At 31.2% G+C, this 26,350-nt stretch overlaps 2 protein-coding genes across 6 annotated transcripts in view; one reads left to right on the forward strand and one right to left on the reverse strand.

Moving 5' to 3' along the window:
* Nucleotides 1-1,558: 1,558 nt before the first annotated feature.
* Nucleotides 1,559-19,756, reverse strand: LOC139520834 (chromatin assembly factor 1 subunit A-like). 3 transcript variants are annotated; one of them, XM_071313813.1, is made up of 16 exons: nucleotides 19,599-19,754; nucleotides 17,337-17,390; nucleotides 16,226-17,040; nucleotides 15,775-15,966; nucleotides 15,499-15,575; nucleotides 14,953-15,034; nucleotides 14,386-14,463; nucleotides 13,883-13,901; nucleotides 13,679-13,788; nucleotides 11,121-11,194; nucleotides 9,568-9,742; nucleotides 8,834-8,911; nucleotides 8,049-8,156; nucleotides 7,011-7,178; nucleotides 5,467-5,605; nucleotides 1,559-5,307 (listed from the first exon to the last, which is right to left on the reverse strand). In XM_071313813.1, exons 1-16 carry the CDS (start codon nucleotides 19,633-19,635, stop codon nucleotides 4,307-4,309), a joined length of 3,207 nt encoding a protein of 1,068 aa, XP_071169914.1. In that variant the 5' UTR covers nucleotides 19,636-19,754; the 3' UTR covers nucleotides 1,559-4,306. The 3 variants fall into 3 exon arrangements, with proteins under 3 accessions (XP_071169914.1, XP_071169915.1, XP_071169913.1); XM_071313814.1 differs by lacking the exon at nucleotides 13,883-13,901 and adding an exon at nucleotides 14,071-14,089; XM_071313812.1 differs by lacking the exon at nucleotides 13,883-13,901 and having other exon boundaries at nucleotides 13,679-13,807; nucleotides 19,599-19,756.
* Nucleotides 19,757-19,890: 134 nt separating this feature from the next.
* The window catches only part of LOC139520835 (endophilin-A3-like), a 41,355-nt gene continuing 34,895 nt past the window's right edge, over nucleotides 19,891-26,350 (forward strand). For all 3 annotated transcript variants that reach the window (XR_011663962.1, XM_071313815.1, XM_071313816.1), the window contains exons 1-4: nucleotides 19,891-20,043; nucleotides 21,548-21,616; nucleotides 22,552-22,624; nucleotides 24,365-24,508. Coding sequence is in view for 2 of the 3 variants with exons in the window: in XM_071313815.1 (XP_071169916.1) it covers nucleotides 19,999-20,043; nucleotides 21,548-21,616; nucleotides 22,552-22,624; nucleotides 24,365-24,508 (331 nt within the window). In the remaining variant the exon portion in view is untranslated. The remainder of the gene's footprint in view (nucleotides 20,044-21,547; nucleotides 21,617-22,551; nucleotides 22,625-24,364; nucleotides 24,509-26,350) is intronic.

Genomic DNA, 26,350 nt, shown 5'->3' on the forward strand with positions numbered 1-26,350 from the left:
TTAAAAACTACAATAGATTAGTTAAAACTTTGAAAACACGAGAATGCACATGCTGAAATGTCTTGCCTGTTTTACTCATCATTGATTTTATGTTGATAGTCCTAAAATATAAAGATTCACTACAAGTATCAAATTAACTTAACATTAACCAAGAAAACGAGGCCAAGGTCAGATATAAACAAACAACTTACAATTATACAAGAAATAGATCAAGCCCTGAAAAATTTATATTGACCCAATGAACATTGAAATTAGGTCAATGTCAGATTAACTATGCCAGCCATACGTGTACACCTTACAATCATTCCATGCAGCACATATAGGTGACCTATTCCATAAAGTCCAGAAAATATTTAAGAAACAAACTTTACCAGGAAAACTTAACATTGACCAAAGAACCAATAAAATGAAGTCCAGGTGCAATGATACCCAACAGACAAACATATACACCTTACAATCATAACCTATTGCTTATAGTTTTAGAAAAAGACAAACACATAAACAAAACCTTGAGCAATGAGTCGTGAAAATTAGGTCAAGGTAGAATGAAACCTGCCAGACTTGCATTTCAATATATAATTATTAATGAGTAGTTTAAAATGTCATTTAAATGTTCTTTGTATAATTGACAATTTTGGTCAAATAAACTGTTTGTAGATCTTACTTTGCTGAATATTATTGCTGTTTAGGGTTTATCTTTATCTATAATAATGTGCAGGACAATAACCAAAAACTGCAAAATTACCTTAAAATTAAAATTTAGTGTCAGCAAACCAATAACGTGTTGTTTGGTTCTTCCGAAAATTACAGGGCTGATAGACCTTTAGAACATTTTTCACCCATCAGATTTCCTCTAAATGCTGCAGTTTTTTAGATATAAGCCAAATGGGCGAAAACTTCAGACTACTTATTGGAGTCATTTTAATGCCTAAACTAAAAAGTGGTCATTGTTGAAGATGCAGGCGAGTTACACAGGCTCTTTGGAGCCTCTAGTTCTAACGTACTGTTGCACAACTGTTGGTTCTGCACCTAAAAATTTGTATATGCATGTCCCGAGCTAAGAGCCTGTAGTTGTTTGTACATTATTCAGGCAATTAGTTTCTATACCAAGTGGTCTGATTAAAAGATTTCAATGGCAATCATACCAAATCTTTTTATCTTTAATTTGATGTAGGGTGTACATGTCTATGTAGCAGGATTCTTTTACCTCAAACTCATTTTAATTGGTAGAATCGTGTAATAATACGAGTAGCCTTTAATTCAGTGGTTGCCATCTGTTATTTGTTTGGTCATAAATTAGACCTTTGGGTTTGAATTATTTCACATTTTGTCATGGTAGGGCCTTTAATAGCAGTCTGTCAGTATTGGTTTTACTCATTATTGAAGGTTGAACAGAGCCAAAAACTGCTTCAATTCTCATCATTTGGACGGAATAGTTGTTTTTATGACTTTTCCTGAACATAACATAAATAATAGTTCAAAATTTTCCAGGTTTTTCTGATAGTGATGCAAATCTGAGCCATTTTTAAATTTCAACCTACAAAGAAGACAGCAAATATCAAGGATGTATAATTTTATTTCCTTCTTTATATTATATTCGATTTTTTTGTAATTAAATAAATATCTTATTACAACAATTATAATTGACAATACATTCTATACACATCTACTAATGCTTTCAGATAATGTAAAAAATAATTGTCAATATGATGTTTTGTTCCCAATTTCATGCTACCCTGAAAATAAGTCTACAAAGTGGGTGCACCGGAAACTGGTTTTCCTTCGTCTTTCTTATTTACATAAAATTTAGAAATAATACAATATTTCAATATTTGAGTTTCCTGCCAGGTTGCACAAACTTCAGATGAGTGATATCTTTTCGTCCTACAGTTTTCAACAAGATCCAACCAACAACCAATCCAAACAAAGAAAGGGCACGTTATAATGGAAGTTACAGGAATTTCCCCACACTTTTCTACACTTTGGAACTTGGTAATTTTTTTTATCAAAATATAAAAGATTGTTTTATATTTTGTGATCAATTCCTCCTTCAGTTTAAAACCCTCATCTTATAAACTTTACAGAAAGACTGCAATCATTTTAGAATAGTATATGTAAATGAATATCTGCTCTCACATAATCATTGAGATTAAAATTTGGAATTTTTTCTCATATACAAAAGACACTACCAATTTTGAGTAATCAAATGCTACAGAAGTTTTTAATCTAAATACTTGAATCTTCACTGAAAGTTTGCAAACCTTCTATTATACAATAATTTAAAGATTTTCCTTCATTCTCATGTTTCAACATATATAAAAGCATTACAGACCATTCCCCATTTTTTGATCAACATTCTGTGCAACCCTGCCATTTGGATTCTTTGGTCCCTTTAAATTTGTACATGAAGACATCTGTCAGTTTGTTTGTGTAATGGAATATTTATGTTAAATATGTGGCTTATATGATTACATAAGGTATACATAATTGCATTGTTTAATGAGCAGTCTTCAAAAGTTGATGTGATATAACAGATAGATTATGGAGGGTTGACATGTGATTTATCTAGTTTAAAATCAATACGACTCTTCCTCTTACTTATAACTTTCATCTACACAGATTTAATTTTGTTCCAACAAAAGAAACTAAGTTATCTTTAAACTTTCAAAGGAAAAATTTCTATTATTAAATCATTTCCACTCGCATCCCCTAACCTATATCTTCCCTCTATTTTGTAAATATAAGTTACATGTATATTATTTCTTCAAGAGATACTTTTTAAAAACCAATATCCTCTAAAGCAATTTCTTAAAAAAAAAAATCAAAAGGCTTGCCCATTCCCTATATGTTCCCTCTGTATAAGTATGATACTGTACATGTGGATTCATTTATTTTTGTAAATATCAAATTTCTCGGTTTTTGCCAATCTGCATATAAAGCATAAAGAAAATTGTAATTCATTGACTATTTGAATTTGTGGTTCACCAGTACCCACAAAACTTGGTATCCAATGAATAATAATGAGATGGTATGACAATAAAGTTAATATTACTAGAAACCATTTGTTTCTGTCTCAGACGGATAGAGACTGACAAAACCTAGACTGTATGCTTCCAAATTTTCACAAGATTGAAAGGAAAAATTATCACATCACTTTATACAATATACAATCAAAATAAGTGCAGACACTTATACATAAATGATATCAAATTACAATATCGCAATGATTCATCATATATATTAATCAATAAAAAAAAAAGATTTCGTTTTTAAAAATATTCATTTTCATGAATTCTCATGTTTGATTGTATGAAACATGATGACATATTCTGTTACATAGCATACACACTGTTCTTTTTTTAAATCATTCCACGTAAGATCTGACTAATATTACATGGCATACTACAAACTTTATAAATTAAATATTGATCAACATTATAGCAACTTCATAAAATTTATTGCACAATTTTATCTACTCTTGAAAAAATCAAAACAAAAAACAGAAAGAAAGATGAAGTTGAACTTTAATTGAACATTTTAACAATTGTGTAATAGATTCGACAGCTATCATTTACAATAGCTCACACATTTAGATATCTCGCTTGCCACAATATTTCTTATATTTTCAAGATCAATGTAATCCTTTAATTCCAGGACAAATGACATTTGACCTATCCAGACAACTGTAGAATGAATGTTAATATGAAGCCACTATCACATGTCAGACAGCCATACAAGTCATATCTTTAGAAAATTTGATCAAGCAATGAAAACAAGTGATGGCCATAGGTAGTTTGTTAGAAATTTACTTATTACATTAAATTTAAAAACAAAATTGCTTGAAAATGATAAAAATATGAACAGTAGTCCCATTAAATGAGCTGACAACTGGTTTGGCAAGGTATTATTATAAATAACTTCTATACATAGTTAGTCAACTCAATAAGAAAGAAGGAATAAGATATGAATCTAATGTCAATTATCAATGCTACCTCCAGAAATTAACTATATGCCTTGCCTCTTATTACTTTTTTATTTGCTAGACAAAATGTTATATAGCATAGGTGTTTCACAAGACTTTATTGTTTACAGGAAGCATCAACCATGGACATGATGGAGAAAAAATATAATATATTATTGTACTTACTTTACATAAAATTACTGATCATTCAAAATAACATACAACCATGCAAACACACACATAACATTACAATGAAAAACAAAGCACTATACTAAATATACTAATTGCAAATTTTTTACTCAAATTGTTTATCACTACTGAGTTGATGATAAAAAGTTTTATTATTCAGTCAATCATAATGGCATCTCTAGAGTTTTCACCAGCTGAGTCCTGTATCAATCCATTTACTTTAGGTAGTTCTACATTTGTTTTCTCTATGTTCTTTAGAACAGGAGGCAGGACAGTTATATTTTCACCTGATTTACTACCTTCCTCTCCAGACTTTTGTGTTTTTACAGCTGTTTTTGGTATGTTAGATGATACTGTTTTTACAGCTGAGTTTGGTTTGGGAGACGATACTGGTTTTACAGCTGAGTTTGGTATGGGAGATGTTACTGGAATCAAAGCAACTCGCTTTTTACATTGTGGAGAAGTGAATGCTTTTTTGAAATCAGTTAATTTTCTTTGGTCAACTGGTACCTTTTTATTTAGGGTAACAGTTTCATTAGGAGTGTCAGATGTCTCCATTTTTTCTGGTTCCTTGACAGTTATTTCCTTTTTCTTTTCTGCCTGAGCTGCCAGTATTTTAGCTTGAGCAGCAGCGTGCTGAGCTGCTATGGTTGAAGGAGACATTGGTCTAGCAAACTGAGTTATAGATGGCACTGGTGTCTTACGACCACTTGGCGTAGTTTCTTCAGGTTTAACCTTGCCTGGTGTCTTAGCTGGTTTTGTAAGAGATTCCCAAGCTGATGGTATAGGCAAACCTTCACAGTTATACTGTTTCAGTATGTCATCATGAACATACCAACAAATCTTTTTAAAATCAGCACGTTTCTCTCGTACAGCAATAGCTGTTATTTTGATTTCTAATTGTCTTTTTGATATAGCACAATTTGCGACGTCTGTCTCAGTTTCAGCAGTTATGGATACATTGGTGACATTTTCTTGTGACAGACTGGTATCCATAGCTTTGTTTTCCGTGTTGTCAACCTCCATACTCATATCTGCTGTACCTGTTGGTTCTTGTTCTCCAGTGGTTTTTGATTTCCAAAACAACCGAAATTCTTGAATTAGTTTTTTAATACCCATCAAATTTCCATGGACTAGTCTTATTAAGTCTGGCATTGCTGCAATGAAAAAATTGATAGCTTTTATTATTAAAAGTCTTCAATAAATAACTATTATTAGAATTTTGCCTCAGACCGAATAAAGAAAGTTACAAACAATATATAAAACAATTTTTTTCATGAGGTACAATAACTTACTTGATTATTAATTATATTTACCTTCTTCAGGAACCGGTTTTCTCTGTGGATTAACTTTTGGTGTGTCAACATTATTGTCACCAGAAGAGTTATCTCCCTTGACAACTTTGACAGGTTCATTGAAGGAGGTAGGAACTGGACTAGTTGTCAATAAGACTGCCTGAAAAAAACCAACAAGTACATTCAAGAATAAGACAACAAGAAACGTAGAATAACAATATGTCACCCATCTCTGTTGAGGGTGCTATAATAAAAGGAACAAGATTGATGCCCCATCCGCACTATCATTTTCTATGATCAGTAGACCGTGAAAATGGGATAAAATTTCTAATTTAGCGTTAAAATTAGAAAAATCATATCATAGGGAACATGTTTACTAAGTTTCAAGTTAATTGGACTTCAACTTCATCCAGAACTACCTCGACCAAAAACTTTAACCTGAAGCGGGACAGATGGACGGACACACAGACTACACTGCTACTTTTGCATAGGTACTTTTTCTGTACAAAAAGTCTGTTGTACTGGAAAATTACTTTTAAAATATAGTACTTTTTTAGTACTTTAAATTTATTGTAATATTTAGGTACCTGTTTTTTACAGTACTTGATTTGTACTTAAAATTTAAGTACATATCAAGCACTTCAAAATAAAGGTACAAAATGAGTACCTAATATTTGAGGTACACATTTAGTACTACACAATTAAAGTACAAATTGAGTACTTAAAATTTGAAGTACAAATCAAGTACTGCAAAAAAAAAGTACTTAAATATTACAATAAATTTAAAGTACTAAAACAGTACTATATTTTAAAAGTAATTTTCCAGTACTACAGATTTTTTGTACAGAAAAAGTACCTATGCAAAATTAGCAGTGTAGAAAACATAATGCCCATAAATGGGGCATAAAAAGTCAGAAGAAAAGCAATAGTTCAACCAACATTGTCAATGGGCTGAAATGGTAATAATAGGGGGGAAAATGGAGGAAAAGCAATATGTCACCTGACATTGTCCATCAGGTAACATAATAATAATAAGAAAATATGAACGTACAGCAACAATATTTCACCCCAACTCTATTGATTGTGCCATAATAAGAACTGAGCAAAATCAATAAGTCTCCAAACTGTGTGTAGGAGATTTAACAACGAATCTACAGTAGATGAATTTCACTTAAATAAATGCAAACAGAAAGTTCATATTTTTTTCCCTAACAATACACCCCATCCCCCACTTGAAACTAAAAAGTATTGCGAAAAAAAGTGACGCCTTGGAGTAACAAAATCATATCATATTAAAGCTTGAACAACTGGTTTGTGAAATAAACTATTGTTTTCCCAGAGGAATTCAGTTAAAATGTACGGCAAATATCTTTTTTGGTATTATTGCCCATGAGATAACTCTCCAACAGAGATCAAATGACATAGAAGTTAATAACTATGGGTCACTGAAAGGCCGTCAACAATGACCAAAACAAATATCCCAAAGAAAGCCAAAAAAGCTGAAATGACAAAAGTAAACCAATTCTAACGATAAAACTTTTGTTTATTTCCATCTAGCCTCTAACCTTATATTGTTCTAGCTGTTTACTAATCTCCTCTTGTAAAACATGTGTGGCTTGTTCCCAGAAACAACCAATTATCTTTGGTAAAACTGGTTTAGTCAATCTGTTTTGATCTGCCTCCCATCTGGTTGCCAGTTCATTACGTTTAATTTCCTGAAGCTCTGGAGATACCTGTAGATAAAATTATCAATAAATAAAATTCTTTAATTCTTTAAAACTAAGTCATATACAGCAATTTTTGAAAATGCATACCTCTAAATAAGGATTTGAACTGCAGATATATATAGATAACAATATAGTTGTTCATCACTTTTAGGGTATCCTATTACCAGTTGTATATTTGGCTCCCATGAAATCATTTTATGTAACACCTAAACAAAACATACTTCAGAGTTATACATCAACACATTCATCCTGATATATATTTGTTCCTTTCACATTTACCTCCTTGCTAACTTCCAACACCATTTTGGAAGATAAATATGTGATATATTATTCATCTTTACTTTTTTTTTCATTTTAAACAACCTCTCTTTAAAAAGTTACTTGTAACCTATGCTATAGCTACCTATACTATTCCTCCTTACATTATTTGATTCACATCTTATTTCCTTGCCAGCATCTTTTATCTCTAATAGATACAAGTAAACTACAATTTATATGTATTTAATCACCTTCATCCTTCTACATATACCCATAAAGAACCATATGTATTTACCTCAACATCACTGTTATCAAACCACAGATATCCATTCATTCATCCTCGTCATTATCAATACATTTATCCAAATACAGATACCTCCCTATTTTTGTTACAACACTTTCCTCCTCTTCCTTCTCTAGATGAAGTATCCATACTTTCCTCTTCGTCATCAACACATTCATCCTCATACAGATTACCTAGAGGAACCAACCATTCCTTTGTTCTCTTCATCGACACCTTCATTCATCCCTTACACCCTAGAAGAACCTCTTTCGTCCTATTCATCATCAACAACTTTAACCTCTGTAAGTTACCCTAGAGGAACAACCTATCCTTACCTCTTCGTCATCCTTATCTACACCTTCATCATCAGACAGATACCCATGAGGAACTATGAAGTCGTCTTCTTCATCCTCATTGTCCTCTTCAACTTTTTCTTCCTCATCCTTTATAATAGAAAAAATAGACATTTGACTAAAAGATGGCTTCATTTTTTTCTGATACAATTAAAAGTTCAACTTAAAATTCTTCATCTTGAGTAATTAGAAATGTGTAAGATCCCTGAAATGTTAATATTGCAAATTATAAACCAATCCTTAAATAAATTGCAACCATCAATGTTTTAATGGACTTGAAGCTCAACCACACTCATAATTCATAGTATCTGCAAACCAGTAGTATGTGTGAAATAGGTCAGAATAGTGATCCCTTGCTTGTTACAACCAATTCATTGTTAAGTAGCATCTAAAAATGTGTGAAGAAAATACTAGTCAGAATATTGTAGTTTCAATATAGGTACTGTAGGTACCAAATCTAGAGTGATGTTATAACAAATATCTTCAGTCACTACATTAATTGGCAAAAAAAATAACTACATATTGCCAGATATGATGACTAGTCTGTAATACCTTAACACAGATTTAGACTATTGTCTTAATCTTGCGTCTGAGCTACTAATATAAGGGAGAAAAAAAATAAGAGCCTAAAAACTGTATTGACAACTGTTTAATTTCAGAATGATGGACATGGGTACCACTATATATTCTAAATCCTAAGAGGAAATGAAAGTGTGGTATAAAAGATAAACATATCACAATCAGAAACTAGCCTCTAAGATACATACATCACAATCAGATAGACTTTCTCCTGGCTCCTCTTCTTCCCAGTCATCATCGCTGTCATATTCATAATCAAATATTTCCTGTAAAAATAGAGATACAGACTGTGTAATATTAAAATCTCATTTTCCTATCCAACAGCAAAGCAAGGCTGGAATCATACTCCTTTTCTAACAAAAGGCCAAGACATCATTCATAATATGAAACAAAGCTAGACAATGGGAATTTATATGTGAATGATTGATCTTGAAATTTACAGTAAAACACGAATCTAAATGAATTTTAAAATAACTGACATTGAGAATTCCCTTAGAAATTGTCAACCTTCCTTTGGTAAAATTTGTTTTTATATGGAAAAGATTTAAATCATTACTGTAAATTCAGAAATTATTGCTGTAATTGTGAGAAATGCTACAGGGTTATAATCACAATAATTAAATCTCGCATTTTTACTTTTTATGTATGAATCAAACAGGATTTTCCTGAATATCACAATAATTTAAAAACGTATTTTAGTTTGAAATGACAAACTCACAATAATAAATGCATCCATTAATTTCCGAGTTTACAGTATATAAAACACTACCTTAAACACTCAATAGAAGAATTAAAATATTTCACATAAATTTTGTTCAATTACAATAAGCCCACAATTTATGTGTATAGATTTTATATATGTTTAATGCTACTGACTGAGTATATACAGATAAACAGGCCTTCAATCATCCATATGACTTACAGTATCTGTTTTAAATGGATTCCTTGGTCTGACATGTGAACTTTTCTTCCTATATGTTCCATAGTATGGTGGTCTGTAATTCATATGGAACTGTAACAGTTTACATTTGTAGGTGACTTTCTTTACGGTCTCTGAATCATGGACCAATAATTCTACATCATCTTCTCCTATTGTCCTAGAAAATAATAATTTTTTTTTTTAACAAGAATGTGTGGCGATTATCCACAATAACAGAAAATAAGTATGCGATTAAAAGTCTTTTTTTAAGCAGTCATTGAAACATGGAGATGATGTCAATATCGTTTTTGAAGGTATCCTGCACCTAAGAACTGGTAAAATGGTACAATGGTGAAAATATGAAGCGACTCAGATCTACACTACTTATAGTGACTGGGCAAACAAGAGTGCACACGCTGAAATGTCTCACCTTCTATACTAATCATTGATATTGTGTTGATAGTCCTAAGTATAAAGCTAAGCTTTATTACAACTGTCACATAAACTTAACATTAACCAAGATAACTAAACAAAGACCAATGAACCTTGAAAATGAGGTCAAGGTCAGATGAACCATGCCAGGAAGACATGTACATCTAACAATGCTCTTATACAATATATATAGTTGACCCATTACTTATAGTTTAAGAAAAATAGACCAAAACACAAAAACTTAACACTGCAATGAACCGTGAAAATGGGGTCACGGTCAAATAAAACCTGCACGACTGTCATAAAATATTTCCATATACCAAATATAGTTGACCTATGGCATATAGTATTAGATAAAATGACCAAACTCAAAAACTTAACTTTGACCACTGAACCATGAAATGAGGTCAAGGTCACACGACATCTGCACGCTAGACATGTACACCCTATAATCATTCCATACAACAAATATAGTAGACCTATTGCATATAGTATGAGAAAAACAGATCAAAACACAAAAATTTAACTATAACCACTGAACCATGAAAATGAGGTCAAAGTCAGATGACACCTGCCAGTTGGACATGTACACCTTACAGTCCTTCCATACACCAAATATACTAGCCCTATTGCTTATAGTAATTGAGATATGTACTTGACCACCAAAACTTAACCTTGTTCACTGATCCATGAAATGAGGTCGAGGTCAAGTGAAAACTGTCTGACAGACATGAGGACCTTGCAAGGTACGCACATATCAAATATAGTTATCCTATTACTTATAATAAGAGAGAATTCAACATTACAAAAAATTTGAACTTTTTTTTCAAGTGGTCACTGAACCATGAAAATGAGGTCAAGGACATTGGACATGTAACTGACAGAAACGTCGTAACATGAAGCATCTATATAGAAAGTATGAAGCATCCAGGTCTTCCACATTCTAAAATATAAAGCTTTTAAGAAGTGAGCTAACGCCGCCGCCGGATCACTATCCCTATGTCGAGCTTTTTGTAACAAAAGTTGCAGGCTCGACAATAAAAAAATTATGTTAATACTCTAAATAACTGTTACTATCCTCTTTGCCAACCTTTACCCAAAATTTATAACTGTTCACTACTTACTTTGGAAAGGTTTTCTCTGATTTGCCAGTTTTCTTGCCATTTTGAAGATCTTTAATATACAAAACATTAGATTCCTGAAACAAAAGAATGTTTTACAGACTGTTTGAATGGTCAATGTAATAAAAGAATAGCATTCCAATCATCTGCTCTGATACTCATATTTTATCTGTCAAGAGGCAATAACTTATTTTTTGTTTTTTATTTCTTTTTGTAACTTTTCCCTCCCTTTCGTTACTTAATTTGGGAAAAATCAATTTACCAATATGGATATACGTAAAATCGATTTTGGATAAACAAAACTTGCAGCAATTTTAACCCCCCCCCCCCCCCCCCCTCACTACTTGTTTTCAGTTTTGATGTCGTCCCTAAATATAAATTTAGTATAAACTTCTATTTCCAAGGGGCATGACTTTTGTAAAAAAAAGTTGCACTACATTAATTAAGATCTTCCATAAATCTTTTTTATAAATTTCGTCGTGAGAGTGCTTTAACATTATGCTTTGTTCAATATAAATTAACTGTCAAAGGAACATTATTTCTGTCATAACAGTTGATTGGCATTGTGTTTTTAACTTTTAGATCAATATATGTAAAAGGAACAATGGAAAAGGCTGTCTAAAACAGAATTCAATAAAATTCAAAAATTCACAAAAATCTTGAAATGGGGGGGGTAAAAAATGTTTTTTTACAAAAAATCTAAAGGAGGCTACAATGTTTATTTTTTATATGTTTTAGACAAGGGTCTAATGAACAAATGCTTCTAAACAGATTTTAAATATCAGTCTGTTCATGGGAGATAATTGATATTGAAAATCGATTATTTTCAATTTTTCTTCTGGATGCAAAATTTGGTAATTTGGTTGCCATGGAAACATAATTTTAAGAACTGTTTCCCTCTCCTCATATACTTACATATTAAGAACATGTCTTCAACTTCAACATTATATTGTTATATATTTCAAGTTACTTCGAAATTAGGGTGAAAGAGATCAAGAAAATATGCAAAATTTCAGGTTTTAGGGCGAAATAACTAGGTACTTTATGACAGCATGGTTACCATAGCAACCGAATAGCAAAACAGTGATATTTTTTTCATTTTTTTCACTTATAAACTGAATGGAAACAATAGAACCCCATACGATCCAATTTTGCAACTACCAGTGAATCACCCTTTGCATGAATCTTAGGTGGAATGGTACTTAAATACAATACTGACATAAATCTTTCATATAAAGGAGCAACCAAGGAAAAAAAGATATTAAAGGAGTGGGTCTGACAAGGGCCGATTTTGGCCTCAAATTTCAGGTTCATCTGACAAAAGATTTTGGACACTTTTTAAACACCGTGTTCATCCTCAACCTTTATATATGTTGTTTATTATTATCAAATACAACTTACAATTAAATATTAAGAATGGACACTAATGCGGTCATTTTCATTTGCGACGGAAACCGTCTAAAATTTAACTAAAATACTTAAATTGTGAAGATTTCAGTAATTTAGCATGACTTTATGATGCTAGTACCTGATAAATGTGCATTGTATTGTCAAATAAGCCCATATTTATGTAGCAGAGTCATTCTACTTTCCAATAAACAACTTAAAGTTTACATTTAACAATTTTGTAAAACTGCTATATTTTGGGGCCAAAAAGGGGTCTTACTGGACCTACTCCTTTGCACAAAATGCTATGAAACACATAAGATCAGGAAATGTTAATGATTAAAATATATATATAATTTTTTTTAATATTATGACATCAACGCAGTCTGCACCAAAAACTTTTTCAACTACTAGTCCGAAGACCAAATTTGACTAGTCTGGGGCATCGGCTAACCATGCAGACTTTCAACGAAGACATTTTATGTGCCTTTTTTCTTAAAACTTGTTTCACATCAATATCACCTCTGAAGAAAATATGTATGCAGCCAAGAAAAAAAAATATTTCAGAATGGCTCTAATAGATTTCAAATATCTCACCTAATAAAAAGTTGTTCATTCGGCGTGCATATATCTTTCCTTTCTAGAATATACTTTTTGTGAAGGGAATAAAACATTTCCCAGAATAAGTTAGTCTTTATCTGGTTATTTAAATTGTTGCAAAGTTAATTTTCTCATTGAATAGAGACATTGAACAGCTCTTTATTTTATAAGAACTTTATTTTTTTATTAAACCAAAAATTCATTAACATGACTTCAAAAAATTAAACTCCTAGTGATGAAAATACATATACCATACTAGAAGAACACAGCAAATTATACCTTACTTAACTTGAACTGACAAATATTCATAAAACATTTCACGGGACCATCGAAAAGTGAAATAAAGGGCATGGGAATCATTATCCTCTTCTAATTTGATACATCAGCAAAACACCATTTATATTGATTGCAAAACACATTTTCTATTTGAGACTAACCAATTTCTCAACAATCTTGGAACCCAAAAAGTATGAAATATTTGCCACTAAATGTAAAGCAATCAATCACATATCACTTAGACATACAATAGAGTTTATACTAAACAGGAGTTATATTTTAGTATTCTTATTTGATACCTGGTCAATGAGACATTTATCGAGAAAATTCTTTTGTTCCTCACTAATGTACTGTCTACATTCTGGTGCTAGTTTAGTGTTCTCCTTCACTTGGAATGGCATAAAAAGACCTGAGGGTTCTACAGTTGCCTGAAACAAACACAAAATCATATTGATTAGAAATATGTTTTTTATTTCTTGAACATGTTTGACAAGCAAAAAGACCTGATGGTTCTACAGTTGCCTGAAACAAACACAAAATTATATTGATTTGAAATATGTTTTTTATTTCTTGAACATGTTTGACAAGCAAAAAAACCTGAGGGTTCTACAGTTGCCTGAAACAAACACAAAATTATATTGATTAGAAATATGTTTTTTATTTCTTGAACATGTTTGACAAGCAAAAAAACCTGATGGTTCTACAGTTGCCTGAAACAAACACAAAATCATATTGATTAGAAATATGTTTTTTATTTCTTGAACATGTTTGACAAGCAAAAAGACCTGAGGGTTCTACAATAATACATATACAGTTCATAAAAAAAAAAGTTATTTTACAGTTGCTTGAATAATATCCTCAAAAAAGTGATAACACCCACTTTTTGAGTAGTTGGACATTAAAATAGTATCTAAATCAATGCAACCATACTTTATAATTTAAAATAAACAACACTTTCAAACTAATTTTCAATATGAATAAAACAATAATTTCCTTAGAGGTTTACCTTAGAAGATTTTGGTGAAGTACTAGTCTTGATAAAGAAACTCTGGAATGCATCTTTAACTTTCTTCTCTTTTTTTATCTGAAATGAAGAAAAGGACATTTCTAACTTGTAAACAAATCAAAAACACATATAAATCTAGGTGTCTTCCTATTGTTCTTTTGAGAATAGTATATTTTTAGTTTTGGTCGATAAAAGCTTCAAAATTGACAAATGAAAACTGTCTTTATGGAGCTATGTAGGTTTTTTTTATTATTTGGTCTAATTGTTCTATTCAAATCAGTGAACTTCTGCAAATAGATATATAGCAAATCTGAAATTGGCAAAAATAAACTATGCTGAGAACTGGAAATTTTTAGGTGGACACTTCCGGCAACTGTATTTAGGAAATCGGTCATTTGAAAAATCAAGTAAATTTTACTCTTAACATGAAGATTCTAAACACAACACTGTGATGTCAATTTTGATAGTTCTATTGCAGTTATCCTTTTACGACCTCATTTTCAAACAAAAAACTTGGTATTAAAATAGATGCATTTCATGTATTATTTCATGTTATAGTATTTTTACTTTTTCTTCGTTTTCTTTTTGTTTTTCTTCTTCCTTTAATCTTTTCTCTTCATCTTTCTTCTTTTTTTCTTCATTCTTTGCTCTGAAAATATGACTAATTGATATAAGTTCATTTTCACCCTAACATATGTATCGTTGTAATTAAAGTTTTCATAATATATCTTTTTGTTTTAATGCAATTTTTTTTTGAGTACACGTTCAAATGTCTTGACTGTTTTGATTAAACAATATTTTGCATAAAGTTCTTGAAACTGGTACAACAGAAACTCGACTTTATCAATCATCTATGAAAATAAGGTCTAATTCTAGGACATGTTCATCCTACAAACATACTATACACTCAATATAGTTTACCCATTGCTTAAAGTATCCAAGAAGCAGATTTAACCTGGAAAACTTAACAGGTATTTCCCTTGAACAATGATTGTTTCCCCTTAATTCCAAATTCAAATTTGAACAGTAACCCTTAATTTGTATTGGCTGGCAATTATGGTCACAATTGACTTTTTTGTAAATTCATATTAAATGTTTTAGTTTATATCTTACTCTTGCTCTTCACGCTTCTTTTTCAACTCATCTTCCTTTTGTTGCAGCTTCTCTAATCTTTCTTTTTCTTTTTTCTCCTAAACAAGTGATAAAAATGTCATTAATCATAAAAATCATATTTTAAAACAGAAATGATGTTTGCGAGTCTAAATTGATGCCCAATTAAAAATTATATCATCTCTAAACTGCAAAAAAATAGAGTACTTAACTTTCTATAACATAATAACATGTAAAAAAGAAATGTACTAATATCTTTTAACTTGAAATCATAATCACTTTTTCCTCTTTCTTTTGTTTGTCCTTTTCAGATTTGGCAGCTTCTCTTTCCAGTCTTTGTTTCTCTTTCTCCTTTTCCTTTTCAACTCTCTCCTGTTCTTTTTGTTTCTTTTTTTCTTCAAAGGCCTTTAATTTTTCTTCCTTGAGTTTCTGTCTTTGCGCTTCCCTGTCTTTCATTTTTGCCTCTGAAAGCTGGGATCAACCAAGTTTTCAAATTAAAATGTTGAATATTTTTTAGCAAGAGAAATCATTGAAAACGTTTCCTATAAATACAAGTTTTGTGTACATTTCGATGGATATATAAAATTCATTGGAAATTTTTCTTTTCTTTTGAGTAACAAATGTAGATCTAGTAAACTATCAAAACTTTCTATACTGACAATTTGCAGCATGATCAAATGTACATCTTCTTATTTTTATATGTATTACTGTATAAAGGTTCACATATTACCTTAGATCTTGGTTTTTTGCCGGATTTAGGAGTTCCATCACTTAAACTGTCCCCTGGGCTTTGTGATAAAGGCGTGGTTCCTGACTGTGGACTTATTTTTGTTGAAACTGGAGTTTTAAATACTGCGGAAGGTACACTGCCCTTACCAGGAGTAACTGGGTCAATAGCACTGTTGTTCATATCTGATAAACTAGTTGATTCATCTGAAACATCCATATTTTCTTTGTCTGCAGAAACATCTAAAATTTCCCCTTTTTTTGAGCTTCCCAAGTTTTCCTTATTTTCACATGTTTCTGATGAATTTTCTACAGGAATAAGACCTTTACTGACTGCTTCAATGATTTGAATATAATTTTCTACTTTCTGAGTCTCATTGGTCGAGTTCTCTTCTTTTGATTTGACAGTTTTTGAAGATTCTTTTACACTGAAGAACTCTTTTATTTTTTTTGATTGACAGGTATTTGTGTCAACAAAAGATACATCAGATTCCTTGCCATCATCTGAATCGGTTATATCAATACATTCAATGTTTGTTGACGAGGTAATTTCTTCCTGAGAATTTTTACGTACAAATCTTTCCAATGTATTACGAACCCGTATCTTAACATTATCTGCCTCAGAACTAGAGCTAACTTCTGCTTCACCGCTAGTAATTGGCGCATTACCAGATCCACATGGTGTTCCTGATTTGGGAGTTTTGGGAGCTTTAGCACTAGGTGATTCTGCATCAGATAGTTTTCTTTTCTTTGAAGCAGCAGTTGACTTTGGAGAGACTAGCTGTGCTTTATGCTCAATTGTTTTAAATGGTAATCTAGCTGTAAAAAATACAAATTTAAATGTTACCTTATTAACAAAAAACTTCATTATTTTTTTTAATGTAAAGTCAGCATTCATTAAAATATTACACATGTTACATGTAAGCTCTCAAAAAGATTGGCACAGTGACACAAGTAGGTATATATATTCAGAAAGATTAGCACATATGTAGGTATATATATATTCAGAAAGACTTACAGTAGATGAAGTAAAGAATCGTTGTTGAACACACCTTGTCCTAGTTTTTTCAGACAGACTAATTGTAGATGAAGAAAAGAATGATAATCAAATATACCTTGTCTAAGTTTTTTCGATGGTGTACATCCATCATCATCATCTGCAGAAGGACCTGAAAAGAAAAAGATTTTTTTTATTTCAAAATATATTCAAATTATTACATTGGTTGCAATGATTTACATTGATTTCCCAGTCAAATAAAAACCGATAATTTTACATGTGAAATAAACGTGGTTATTTCACTCTCTGACGTCATACTTTATAAAGCATAAAAATGTCAGTATTCACCTCAGAAACTAACAAAACCTTTAAATAGACTTAAGAAGGGATATAGTTACGATACTGTTGTCAGGTCATTAAAGATTGCATATTTTGGCGTTAATATTGATTCACTTATAGGGTCTTTGTATCGGAACTAAACACATTTATTCAAAAACCAGTTGTTGGCATGACACGGGTTATGTTCTTCTCATATATGTTTTGATGGTACATGTATGACACTAAACCCCTAACGGGAAGGATTTTGTCTGATATTCATATGATGAAATCATAATTTTTCAATCAGTTTAATTGAAGTTTGGAGCTGGTATGTCAGTTAACTGCTAGTAGTCTGTTGTTATTTATGTATTATTGTCATTTTATTTATTTTCTTTGGTTACATCTTCTGACATCAGACTTGGACTTCTCTTGAACTGAATTTTAAATGTGCGTATTTTACTTTTCTACATTGGCTAGAGGTATAGGGGAGGATTGAGATCTCATAAACATGTTTAACCCCGCCGCATTTTTGCGCCTGTCCCAAGTCAGGAGCCTCTGGCCTTTGTAAGTCTTGTATTATTTTAATTTAGTTTCTTGTGTACATTTGGAAATTAGTATGGCGTTCATTATCACTGAACTAGTATATATTTGTTAAGGGGCCAGCTGAAGGACGCCCAGGTGCAGGAATTTCTCGTTGGATTGAAGACCTGTTTTTGACATATTCCCCATTTCCATTCTCAATTTTGTGAGATTGCTGTTCGGGTTGAGCCAAGGCTCTGTCTTGAAGGCTGTACTTTGACCTATAATTATTGACATTAAATACAATGTGACTGCGGATTTTTTTCTTTATAAAATCAGTGGATGTAAAAATTACCCGTTTTCCTTCGATTTCCTTACTTTAAGAATCATCAGTATTGCTGGATCATGGAAGCAATTTTTATGCAAACAATTATTATCTGTATTTAAAGATATTTTGTAAGAAATCAAATTGGTAAGTTAAAAAAACATATAAAGCAAGATCATAGATCGCAAGATTTTTTTTTTTTATCGAGGACCTTGAATTTCAATTTTGTTGTAAGCTGAACAGACATATATAAACTACAACCAGGGACTTTCTATACTAGTATATACTTAGTATAGAAAGTCCCTGCTACAACGAATGGGAATGTTTAACTAAGTACATTTGTAACAAAGGCATTGACCATAATGTTCTAGTATGATCGGGAGATGTTAAAAAAATGATTCAACAGCTGATTCAGCAGGCAACGAATTTCCGATATCATAAAAGAATCACAATACAAAGGGAACTTCCTCTGCTTAATTGAGCCACTAAATAAGTGTGAATAGTTAGGTTTTATTCAAAATTGTCGAAAGCAAAGTTTCATGTGTTCTCATACGAATACTGAATAACTGACGGACAGCCAGACGAAAAAAAAATTAAAAAATACTGAAACGGTTCACTATAGATAAAAAATCCAGACAATGACAGATATATCATGTATCATAACACTCTTAAAACTGTAAGCTTGTGTTTATGATATAAATTCAAGTTCTTCTTGTACATATTGTCAATATTTCATTTTATTACTTTGAAAAAAAAAACGGTGCAGAAAATTCAGGGGAGGCACTGCCTCCCATGCCTCATAGGTAGTTACGGCCCTGTTTGAAGAAAGTGACGTCACAATAGGAAAGTTCAGAAGAAACCAAGAAAATTTAACGTCACAATTAAAATTCAACCAATCATTTGCCGAGAACAGATTTTTCCCTAGTGAGGAGAAATGTTTTTCCCACACCAGTCAGGAAATGTGAAAATAGCCAAATAATTAGAGAAATGAAATTATCAGTCGGCAAGATCAAAGAAAAAATTCGTAAAAATAGCGATAATTTAAGAATATTGTGCTAAGGGCAAAACCATTCTGCATACAAATTTATTTGAGAAGTAGGGAGGATATGCTGTAATATATTTTTATTTACAGTACGTATCACATCAGTTTTTTTTAATGGTAAACAAACTTTATTTTTTTAAATGTTCTTTTTCACCGTAAGAATATTGGTAACTTACCATTGCTAACATTTTGCACACACTCAACTTGTGCCATTGTCTTTTGATTATGATAAATGAAAGAATTTCCTCAAATGTAGAGTGGTTTTCTTAATCTTTTTTTAGAACGGCTAAATGACAATCAAACTTGGCGGGAATGTGTACCCGCTTCAGTCCGCATAGAATATTTTTCAATGAAATTGCAAATTAATAAATTTTATTTCACAGTTCATTATCAAACAACATGAGCTGACTTCAAACTTTATAAAATATTGTTAAAGACAAGGAAAAATTAATGTAAAATTAGTTATGTGGATATTCACTGCGAAGTTCAAGCATCTAACGTCAAGACTTCCGGATGGGAGTAAACATAACTAATTTTAGATTTGTTATTTTTAAGTGAAACAAAACATTACCAAAGATGTCGTTCGCAGGATTAAAAAAACAGTTCAACAAAGCAAATCAGGTATATCTAGAAGTTTATAAACAAAGTCTTACCGACGACTTACAGGATAACAAATGTCAATATTTAAAGAATATTTTCCACCAAAACGATTATACTTATAATTTAAGATAGTATATATTTCGAAATACATCAGTCATTCAGGTTCATTATAACAAATGGACAAAAATGGCTTGTAATACTCTGAGTATAGAAAATCTGTGCAGGTGGAAAAGTTGTAACGTCAACAAATAAAACTACTGTAAAATCAGTTTAAAAGTTAAATGCTTTTTGAGATTTTTGAAAGATAAAATCTTTTTGGATTATGTTTTTATGTGTTGACATGAAGAAAAATTTAGTGACAAGCACATTTTGTATTTACATATCATCTAAACAATAAATTAATAGAAAAGTCAATTAATTACAGCTGATTATTTGCTGTGTAATAAAGTTTCAAATTTTGTTTTATATAATCATGATAATATGAGGCAGGCATTACCTGTAAATGGGGACGAGGTCTGTATGAATTATTTTTTTGAAACATAAATATTTGTCAAAAGAAAAGAAACAGAAATACCGTAACGTTTTGATTTTGGTTCTATTGTTAGGGATTTTAGTTGTGATGTTACTTAAGTTATGACATCATATGCAATGTAAACAAAGAAACGCTATCATCAGGTAATATTTTTTCATATCAAGGAATTATTAAAAATGAAATTGATATTGCGTTTCTTCCTATTATATGAGTTTGAAATAAACATGAAAGTCATATTAAATGGCTTTGCACCTGTCCTAAGTCAGGAATCTGATGTACAGTAGTTGTCGTTTGTTTATGTAATATATACGTGTTTCTCGTTTCTCGTTTTGTTTATATAGATTAGACTGTTGGTTTTCCCGTTTGAATGGTTTTACACTAGTAATTTTGGGGCCCTTTATAGCTTGTTGTTCGGTGTGAGCCAAGGCTCCGTGTTGAAGGCCGTACTTTAACCTATAATGGTTTACTTTTTAAATTGTTATTTGTATGGAGAGTTGTCTCATTGGCACTCACACCACATCTTCCTATATCTATAAAGTGTCATTACATTGAATATGTATATATGTACTGATAAGTGATTGCTTAAGTGTCTGCCAGAATAGTGTTGATTTTGAGATAATGCTCAAGAGGAGCCCGGCACAGTATAGATGAAGAAGAACAGCTTCAAAAGTTAATGCATCATGTCTTTACTTTAGGACAAAACAAGGCTAAGCAGCCGATGACTAATAAAGCATTTCTTTTACTAAAGAATATCTTGGGCTATCAAGCATTAAAATATATTTTCTAAAAAACAGTACATACTTTTTTCAAGTACCACATTACAGGGTATGATTGGAAATAATCCAACATGATTCATAACAAAATTCTTATTTTAATATTTGTTTTCAAACATACTATATTTGGCTGTGTCATAGACCTGGTACAGGTTATCCTTAATATCTTTTTTCAGTCATTTATATTGTTATATTGGAGCTTTTTATGCTTTCTTTGCAGTATATGAGTGAAAAGATAGGTGGTGCTAAAGGTACAGAGCTAGATGATGACTTTATTGAAATGGAAAGAGTGAGTAATTTGTAAATTTATGTGCAATTGTGGTTACTACAGGATTTAACACCTAAATAAAAGTATCAACAATCATTTTACATAGAAAATCATCGCTGTATCACAGTATGTTTACATTTTTAGATCTATTTGGTGCATGCATATTTATTGTTTTTAAACTCAAATTATATAATAAATTATAATAAGCACTGCAGTTTGTATAGGTACATACCTACCAACTTTTTCAAAATGCACATGGTGGTTTTGCGTGCAAGATGGCTGCCATAGTCCTAAAATACCTTCAAGGGGGCTTTCAAATACATTTTAATGTTGTTTTTTGGCTTCGTCATGCTTTTACAAGACTAGAGTCATTGTAAAATTAACTGTTTAAAATTGTGGACAAAATTGCTCTTTCAAAATTTCAATTTGGGAGCCTTCATGGGGGAAATCCCCCGCAAATAGTGACAGTTGGCAGGTATGATAGGTACAAACTCACTTGTTCATCAAAGATTGTAATGACTGTCCTTAAACGCAACGTGGTAGCATGTTTGTCAGTAGTATGGGATGTCTTGGGTAAGATCCTTTCCGGTTGGTCACTTCAAACTGAATACTTTAAAATTTGCTGCTTCGCTGTTATCACACTTAATTAAAAAGACAGGTCAGCTTAAAGACAGATAAATGTGTCTTGGTAGAGGTGACACGTCTTCCTGCCTTACCTTGTGAACTAGAGTGTTATAAAACCAAACTGTGTGTGTCCTTCAAGAACAAAGCAATATCATTCATATCATATCATTCTCATGTTCTTACCCTAAATATGCATTAAGATTGTATCTTGGAGTAAACAGCTATACATCATCATCTGACAGCAGTCTTAAACACATATTTTGCATTAAAAAAAACTTTTTACAACAAAAAAGTAAAAAAATAGCTTTTGATGAATATTTTATTTTCTTAAGAAAACTGATGTCATGGGAAAATGTGTGGATGACTTGATAGGAAAAACAGAAGAATTTTTGCAGCCTAACCCAGGTAAAGTGAATTCATATTGAATATTTTAATATATCAAACAATGTCTAAAGCATTGTCATCAGGTTACTGCATGGGAATTTTTGATTGAACAAAATTGGAAATGAATGTTATCATATCATAAAGGTAATAATGTAACTATGATTTGGTTGATAAATGATGGAGGTGTATACCGGTATGTAAGTTATAAAGGCGTAGTCCAGTAAGGGCCGATTTAGGCCTCAAATTTCAGGTCATCTGACAAAAGATTTTGGACACTTTTTAAACACTTATTTGTCTATATCAGTTGATTCAATTAATTAATGTGAAAGATTTTGACTGATTTAGTCATAAAAACGCTCCGATTCAAGCTTAAATATGAAAAATCTAACAAATATGCCAAAAAACGTCACTTTTCAGATGGTTTTTGTCAAAAATGAAAGTGACGGCATCTGTGTTCATCCTTAACCTTTATATATGTTGTGTATTATTATTAACTACAACTTACATTTCAATATTAGGAATGAATACAAATACCGCCACTTTCATTTAAGACTGAAACTCTTAAATTTTAACTAAAATGCTGAAATTGTAAAGATTTCAGTAATTTAGCATGATTTAATGATGCTATTACCCAATATATGTGCATTGTATTGTCAAAAACAGCCCATACTTATGTAGCAGAAGCATTCTCCTTTCCAATAGATAACTTAAAGTTTACATTTCAACAATTTTGTAAAACTGCTATATTTTGGGGGCAAAAAGGGGTCTTACTGAACCTACTCCTTTTGATTTAAAGTATAACATATACAAAACTGTAGAGGTATCAGATTGGTGTTTTATCAGAATATGATATGGGCCCATGGCCATCATGTCTGTATCAAGTGTAAAATTATTGGAGATTTTATATGAAAACATTTAATTTTACATTAATACGTTGCAAATTAATGTAATTACATGTAAAAGAGGGACGAAAGATACCAAAGGGACAGTCAAACTCATAAATCTAAAACAAACTGACAACGCCATGGCTAAAAATGAAAAAGACAAACAGAAAAACAATAGTACACATGACACAACATAGAAAACTAAAGAATAAAACAACACGAACCCCACCAAAAACTAGGGGTGATCTCAGGTGCTCCGGAAGGATAAGCAGATCACCAGGATATGTTTTTCCTCTGGCAGTCAGTAGGGTTATGCATAAATGATCAGATACTGCTGCTGTTTTAATTGGAAAATAGATATAATGAATCAAAAAGGTCTTAACAATCATTTTAGATAAGGAAGTCTCTGTATCCTTTGATATTGAACAATATAGCTACCTTTCCTGAAAGATATAAGAAGATGTGGTATGAGTGCCAATGAGACAACTCTACATCAAAGTCACAATTAATTAAAGTAAACCAAGGTATAGTCTTCAACACAGAGACTTGTCTCACACCAAACAGCAAGCTATGAAGAGCCCCAAAAAATTTCTAGTGTAAACCATTCAAACAGTAAAACCAACAGTCTTATCCTTTAAAAAAAACGAGAAACACTCATGAACCACATCAACAAACGACAAATTTTGAACATCAGATTCCTGACTTGGGACAGGTGCAAACAACTGTAGAAGGTTTGAACGTTTCAATCGTACCAAACCTTCACCCTTATCTGCAACAAAAGTGTAACATCACAAAAAAGAAAGACTTCACATGCTTTTACTTTATGTATTGTTGTTATACTATCCTATAATAGTATTTGTTTTCTGTATTATTTCAGCCTCCAGAGCAAAATTACGAACAGTTAACACAATATCAAAAATGAGGGGTCAAGCAAAAACAGGCGCCTACCCACAACCAGAGGGTACACTGGGTGAACACATGTGTAAGCATGGGAAAGACTTAGGAGAAGATTCAAATTTTGGTAAGTTCTCTTTTAACTTCTTTAGATTGGGCTGTGATTTCGGTCTGAGACAAACAATTGTAGTTTTTAGTTTTTTAATGTTTTTTTTTTAAATTGATACAAAATTGTTCCAGATACTCTTTATTTAATCAATGATTTTTGCTGTATTAATTCAGAAATTTTAACCCTTTGGTTTTTTGATTGTTTTTCCATTGCAATAAGTAGATCTTTACTTTAAGGTTTTAAATATTTTCAATTTCAACATTTTTATATGCAAAGTGTAAGGCAAAATTTTTCTTAACTTGAATGATCATAATCCAGTGTTCAGATATTGTGAATTTAGTGGTAATTAATGGAAGATGGTATAAACAAATTAGGGTACATTTAATTTTTGTACAGATTAGATTTTTTAGTGGTTGAAGACTATAAACCCTAATTATCACATACAAAAAATAATAATTTTTGGAAGATATGCATTTTCATCATCCAACTTGAAAGACTGCAGCTGTCGTCAAGAACTTTCAGTAAAAAAATAGCTACTCTGTTTTTGTGATTCATTAGATAGGTATTTCACTTGATCCGTATATATTTCATCTTTTAGTACTGTGATTTTTTTATGTTATAAAGTCAAGCTGAAGCTTTGATATATAAAAATGATAGAATCTGAAGCGAGACGATGTATGAAATATTCTTGCTTTGTACGATATCAAGACTAAATATTCAACTCTAACACGCCCTAACATAAAAAGGTGAACTTAATTTTTACCCATTTTTGGGGATTTTTCTTGAGTCACATAATGGAAGGGCAGACACGAAAATTACCGAACTAATAGATTTATATGTTTTCCGTCCGTGGTAATTTTTTTTTTAAATCAGAGGTAATGCATTTTCTGCATCCATCTTGAAAGATACCCATGTCGTCGACTTGATATCTAATTGTTCTGCTTAACTATGTACTAGATAAATTGAAAACTTATGCAAATGGTGTTTTTGAAAAAAACACTTCGTAATTGAGAAGAAAATTTTTGTCACCATAGTAAACATTACAGTAAACATTTATCGCCTTCTCAAACAAAGAGCTTCAATTCTTTTGTTCTATTTCAACTGGGTTTCCGACTGTGTTTGGTTAGAAATAGTATGGATGAGCTAGCAGATAACACACATCCTTTTTTTTTTTTGGCCTTTTTAGTTTGGGGTCATGCATATCACTATGACAGATTTAACGGACAACTTCTCCTTATAACTGGAAATGAAACTGTTTCTGCTTAAATGTGTAAATATGAAAATGGCATACACAACATATACCATATATAAAAATGAGAAATTTGTTTAATAAAAATTTAAAAGAAACTTTAAGAAAGGGATTGTACATGTTGTATGTGCGATATATTTTTTGTCATTTTTTTGTATATATACCTTCAATAATTATACCAATTTTAAACGCAATACTTTTAACCATTCAATTGATCTTTAAATGAGGAAATATTTTTGAATAAATACATTCTTCATGAATATTTATTTATATAAGGATTTACAAATTGAAATCATCATGATTATTGGTTTAATATATACTTTTAACTTTGAAATATTTACAAATAAATATATTTTGAAAATGATTGATTAATGATGGTTGAAGGATGAATAATTAAGAGGCAAACAAATATATGATTGGTACATGAACATGTGTTTGTATAAGGAAATAAAACATTTGATTTTATTATCACTCAATTAAATGGTCTGATAAACAGGGTAATAAGCTACTTATGATGTAATAGCTAGTGTTGATTTTTTACCAATTTACATGTAAATTAAAACCCTTGTAATATTATGTAAGAATCAAACAAATAGTGGAATTAATAGATT

Source organism: Mytilus edulis, chromosome 4 (genome assembly GCF_963676685.1).
Source record: "Mytilus edulis chromosome 4, xbMytEdul2.2, whole genome shotgun sequence".
Classification (NCBI taxonomy): Eukaryota; Metazoa; Mollusca; class Bivalvia; order Mytilida; family Mytilidae; genus Mytilus; species Mytilus edulis.